The sequence below is a fragment of the Dama dama genome, chromosome 24 (assembly GCF_033118175.1).
Source record: "Dama dama isolate Ldn47 chromosome 24, ASM3311817v1, whole genome shotgun sequence".
NCBI lineage: Eukaryota > Metazoa > Chordata > Mammalia > Artiodactyla > Cervidae > Dama > Dama dama.
Genome location: NC_083704.1, coordinates 12,593,498 through 12,599,497, shown reverse-complemented (window position 1 = coordinate 12,599,497; position 6,000 = coordinate 12,593,498). Strand labels below are relative to the sequence as shown.

Genomic DNA, 6,000 nt, shown 5'->3' with positions numbered 1-6,000 from the left:
GAGAGGGGAAGATGGACAGGGAGGCGGGGCACACAAACCCTGACTAGTTATTTCAGCTTTTCCTGCAAAACCAGCAAGTCGCAGGCTGTCCGAGTGACGCCTGGGAACAGAACTCCAGAAAGATCGCAGGCAGGTGTGAGCTGCAGAAGCCGAAGCATTGAGACCACAGGTGGGGCTCAGACAGGCCTCCCGTGCCCCCATTCCCGGCCCCCTCCCCGCAACCACTTTGGACCCACAAGCCAAGAACATTCTTTACTGCTCCTTTCAAAGGTCTGCGGTGGGTGTCATTAGACACTGGAGAAATCCCAACTCTCCTTCTCATACAGGGGGAAACAGAGCTTGGGTGAGGAATCAGAGGAACAGGAAAACCAGCACAAACACCACACAGCAGAAAGAAATAGCACCGCAGCTCGAGCAGAATGGCGGGGGGCCAGGTCCACGGGTGTTCGGTGGAACCCGCTCCTCCTCACCAACTACACTAACATTTCTATGGTTTTTTGTTTTTCAAAAGAGGCTCAGTTTGAAAAATCACCCAAGGTACACTGCCGTGCCAGCAAGAGCCATCCTGCCTGAGAACACTTTCTCTGAGCGCACATCTGCCTCCCAAACGGGCATCTTCCTACTGTCTCCTAAGAGCTGATAACAATGTTACAAACGATTCAGGCTGGAGCCTAGAGATTTGGGACCTTCGGGTCACACATGTTCCACTCAATATGGGACCTCTGTCTCTGGGTTCAGCAGGATGGTTTTAAGGTGCATGCAAGTATTTATTCTTTTAATGGTTACGAGTTTATTGTAATCAGTGTTAGAAACCAAACCACCAGCGCATCGGCCACGATGCTCAGAGCATCACTTAAGGGGGCTCATTACTAAGCTTCAAGGTTAGGCTCATGAGATGCTTTTGGTGCCAACTGGTCATCGTGTGAGAATCATGGATGCCAAAGACCCCCCAGGCTTGGGGAGATGGATTTCTCCGACACACTGGCCTGTGGACAGTGTCTCCCGGCAGTATCAACCCTGGGCAACCCTGTGAGGGTGAAGAACTCCCCGCAGCCCCCAGCCTCAGGCTTCAGCAAAAGGTCTCCTTTCTTGAACGAGACACCATGTTACCCTGGATTCTGCAATATTTAATCAAAAGAGAATCTAGCATTTTTAAAAGTTCGGTTTATAAACTTGATGCATTCTTCCTATCAGCAGTTCATCTCTTTCTACATTGCCTAAGAAAATAAGGTCTATGAAGACAGCAACAAGATAGTTAAAGAGTTCATCAGAAGCTACAGCAGATAAGTATCCAGTTTAATTGTAACAAACCAGTGTGAGCAAATTTAACTAAGTATATAAAAACATTAGTTAAATACAAATCTCTGGAAATATACATTATACCTACAGGTTTGTTTTTTGTTTGTTTGTTTGTTTACAGTGAGTCTTCCTTTTTTTCCCCCCTTTTAATTTTCAAAATGGTGAATCACTGTATGGTCCTGGATCTCCAAGCTATAAAACTGAAATAAGTGTTTCCAGCGTAGCAGATGGTAACCAGGAAGGCGAAGAACTGGAGAAAACAAAACACAATAGAAAGAGGGTTTAGGATGCATCCTAATTAACAAAAGTCATCACTTTACCTCTGTCGAATAATGTACTTACAGTACCCCTTGACTCCAAGTTTTCTCATCTAAAACTGCTTTATTGGTTCAATTACCTTCCTTCTGGAATGGATTTGGGCTGTTTTTCTTCCTTGGGACTATCTGGGAAGCCTGTCATTTTACACCAATCCCCTGCCCTCCTCCAGGGGATCTTCCCAACCCAGAGATCGAACCCGTGTCTCTTACATCTCCTGCCATGGCAGGAGGGTTCTTTACCACTAGCGCTGCCTGGGAAGCCTATATATATATATCTGTCTCTATATAGATACAGATATATATTCTTTCTCATATTATTTTCCATTATGGTTTATCACAGGGTACTGAATATAGTTCTCTGTGCTATGCAGTACGACCTGGTTGTTTATCCATCCTATAGATAACAGTGTGCAACTGCCCAGCTGATTCTTGCTGTGTGTGTTAACTACAACAGACCATGATTTTTAATCTCATGTGGACTCATGCTGTTTACCTTCAAATAGGGTAAAGCACCCGCTCCATCCTTACCTGGAGAATCCCATGAACAGAGGAGCCTGGTGGGCTACAGTCCATGGGGTCGCAAAGAGTCAGACATGAATGAAGCAACTTGGTATGCATGCATGCAGAGATTTTGAAATATAAGTTTAAAGCACTGGCACAATAAACACCCATGTATCACCCATCAGCTTTAACATCATCCTGCTGGCCTTCCTGTCTAACTGCTCACTCCCCGCTAACACTTCTGATGCTGGTGAAATATTTTAAGGCCAATCTCAGAGCAACTTGAAAAATTCGTTTTTTAAATTTGAAAAATACACACGATTCAAAAATGCCAACAGTACAGAAGTACATGAATTAAAAAGCAGAAGCCTCTCATCCCATACCCCTCATGGTCCATCACAGTCCCTGGAAGGAACCTCCGCTAGGATTTATCCCTCCAGGCATCGTTGGGGTGTAAACAACAATTTCTACTTAAACCGAATCCTAGAGCGCTCATCTTCTGTCCCTCCCCACAGCTGATGTTGTAGGCAGCAGAATTATTCTTAGAATGCCTCAAATGTTTTCTCTCCCACAAATATTTATTTTGTTCCAGAGTCTGGCTTTCACTCCAGTGCACTATTCCAGCCTCTTCATGCTCCAGGCCATCGGAGGCCCCATGATACGCAAAGCAGAAGTTCATTGCCAAGAAGGTCCCCTGGAAGGTGACGCTTTCCCTACAGGTGTGCTGTCCTCAGTCGCTCAGTCGTGTCCGACTCTTTGTGACTCCATGGACTGCAGCCCATAAGGCTCCTCTGTCCATGGGATTCTCCAGGCTGTAATACTGGGTTGCCATTATACTGGGCAGTGAGTTGCCATTCCCCTCTCCAGGAGATCTTCCCAACCCAGGGATCAAACCTGCGGCTCCTGCATGTCCTGCCCTGGCAGGCAGTTTCTTGACTGCTGAGCCAGCTGGGAAGTCCTGCAGGCAACTCTGTCCTCTGCCCTCTGATCCGCAGCCGGCCTCAGAGAGGAGGAGACCCCCGGGATGACAGGCTCACTCACCGACGAAGCCGCCCAGCTGTTGAAGTTGTGACTGTCTCTCTCCGGGGAGACGGAAGATGCGTCCACAATAGCGGCTGAGAGGTATAAGGCGAAGGCACTGCCGTTAAACCACAGACCCTGGGAAGCAGAGGTGCAGACTGTTTAGGGAGCCTGGGAAGGTCTGGGCACCCCAGACCCCAGAAGCAGCTAGAATCGCACTTGGCAAGGTGCTCATGTGGATGCACGAAGAAGGCGGTGGACAAGGTTAATGAGAAGGCGTCTCCTTGGTGCCTCGGGGGTCCCTGGTGCATGCTACTTCCTCCACTTACATAGGCATGAGGGTTTGCAAAAGGGCTCCTCAATGAAAGCAGCAAATAAAATATCCCAACTAGAAGACAGACACACCTGATCTTTGTTAGCATCCACTGGCAGTACATGAAATTTTCAAAATTTGGCTGCAAACATCTTTGAAATGGGGGAGCTGAAACAGAAACCCAAATTTCTGGATTCTCCAGGGAGGGGGAAAAAGCCAACAACAGAAGACCTAGGAAACACAGCCTGGAAACACAGCCTATTTCTAGTTGAAGACTATTCTGCGGGTGTTTAAGTCCGTGGGCCTGGGTGGCGAGGATTCTATACTGTTTGAGTTTACACTCACTCGTCTGACCTTCTGGTCTCCTCGCATGTGTGAGCATGCAGCTCCTGATGCAAAGGGGTCTCCTGGCTCCTGGCCAGGGTTCTAATTACTTCTCAGGCAGAGGAACACCCAGAGCAGGATGATGGCAGGAAAAAACTGCTGGGTGGAAGTCGAGAGACATGGGCCCAGCTGTGTGTGAATGTAAGCAAAGTCAGGAAGCTTCAAACCTCAGCTTCCTTATGGTAGAATGGGGACATGCCTCATGATGACAAATTCTGAAAATGCAAATCAGAGCATTTTAAAACCAGGGAGTTTCAGAAGGAAGCATCGTTAAACAAGTCAAGAAAAAAAAAAAGTAACATTACAGGCAATGTTTTAAATTTTTAATGTAATAGATCAATGAAGGAATCTTAGGCTTGGCGGAGAGAAAGAGACTAACAGATGCTGTAGGCTGAAGGTCAGCAAGATAAAGAATCCTGACTAGCAGTCAGCAGAATGAGACTTGAAGTCCCTTCAGAAGCGTTTAATCCCTTTGTTGCATCAAGAAAGACCATCGCCTCCCTCTCAGGGCTGCTCACCCATGTGTGAAAAGGCCAGAGAAACTCAGTCTACCAGTTTTTTTGTTTTTTACTTTTTTGCCTGCACCGCTCACAACATGTGGGGATCTTAGCTCCCCAATCAGGGATCAAACTCATTCCCCCTGCATTGGAAGCACTGAGTCTTAACCACTGGACCTCCAGACCTGCCAGTCGTTATGTAAAAAGTTTTGCTGGAGCACAGTCATGCTTGTTCATTTGCTAAGTGTCTAAAGCGGCTCTCCCATGGTAAGCGCAGCTGAATGACTGCGACAGAGAAAGTCTGCTAACCTCTGGTCCAGAGCATCAGCTCGAAACCGAGACTTGGGCAGAGGCGGAAGTCAGGGTCCTGCCCATTCCCACATCTGGACCACTGCCTCCCGTGTGACCTTTTCCAGGCTCATCTTCTCTCCAGCACTCAAGCATTTCCCTCAAGACCTAGTTCAGGACTCTTCTTCCTCCAAAACAGCTTTCCTTAAATTTCCCCAACTCACTGTGACTGCCCCTCACCTGGATCCCCTGTGCCACAACTTCGGGGTGCCGGCCTTCCGTGACTCCCTCATCCAGACGAGGCCGTCTTTCCTGCGCCTGCCTGGGAAGCAGGGGGCCAGTTCCAACAGGGCTGCCTCCACTGCCCCAGGCCTGTGTGGAACCACTACGGACTTAACTCTCAGAAACTGCACCCGGTTCCTGAAGGTCTTTATGGGGAATCCTCACTTTTGTTTTTGTGTAAACAGGCAGTCACACTGCTTCCCCAAATACAAACGTGGGCATCCCACTTGGTACATCCCCCCACGCTAGTATGTATCACAGAGTGCTGGAATGGTTAATCTGACATGTTAACTTATGCTGGTACACTATTCTGGATGTGTACCAAGGTGTTTTTAGATAAGATCGATGTCTGAATCAGCAGACTGACCGGGTAAAGCAGACTGCCCTTCCCAGTATGGGTGGGCCTCACCTAGTCAGTAAAGGTCTGACTACAAAAAAAGGCTGGCTTTCCTGCGAGTAAGAGGGAACTCCTGCCAGACTGCCTTGAGCTGGGACCACCAGTCTTTGTTCCTGCTTTTGGACTTCAACCGAAACTTCAGGTCCTCTTGGGTCTCAAGCCTGCTAGCTTTTTTTTTTATTTTATTTATTTATTTTTTTATTAGTTGGAGGCTAATTACTTCACAACATTTCAGTGGGTTTTGTCATACATTGAAGCCTGCTAGCTTTTGGATTAGAACTTACAGCAGCAGCTCTCCTGGTTCTCAGGCCTATTAGCCCTCCTAGGCCTCCAGCTTGCTGTCTGCAGGTCTCGGGATATCTTGGGCTCCATAAGCCCATGAGCCAATTCTTAGAGCAAATCTTTTTATATAGATAAACATTCTATTACTTCTATTTCTCTAGAGAACCCTGATGAATACAGAATTTGGGGCAGAGAGTTGGGTACAGATTTTGGAACTAGAATTAGAGTGTGTCTGTAACAGGAAAAACTATGACCAACCTAGACAGCGTGTTAAAAAGCAGAGACATTATTTTGCCAACAAAGGTCTGTATAGTCAAAGCTATAGTCATATATGGATGTGAGAGCTGGACCATAAAGAAGACTGAGTGCTGCAAAACTGATGCTTTTCAACTGTGGTGTTGGAGAACACTCTTAAGAGTC

At 47.1% G+C, this 6,000-nt stretch overlaps 1 protein-coding gene across 2 annotated transcripts in view; it reads right to left on the bottom strand.

Moving 5' to 3' along the window:
* Nucleotides 1-1,275: 1,275 nt before the first annotated feature.
* CMTM8 (CKLF like MARVEL transmembrane domain containing 8) overlaps nt 1,276-6,000 on the bottom strand; it is a 151,161-nt gene continuing 146,436 nt past the window's right edge. For both annotated transcript variants that reach the window (XM_061129089.1, XM_061129088.1), the window contains 2 exons: nt 3,159-3,275; nt 1,276-1,549 (listed from right to left, as the gene is read on the bottom strand). In XM_061129089.1, the coding sequence (XP_060985072.1) occupies nt 1,466-1,549; nt 3,159-3,275 (201 nt within the window). In that variant the 3' untranslated portion in view covers nt 1,276-1,465. The remainder of the gene's footprint in view (nt 1,550-3,158; nt 3,276-6,000) is intronic.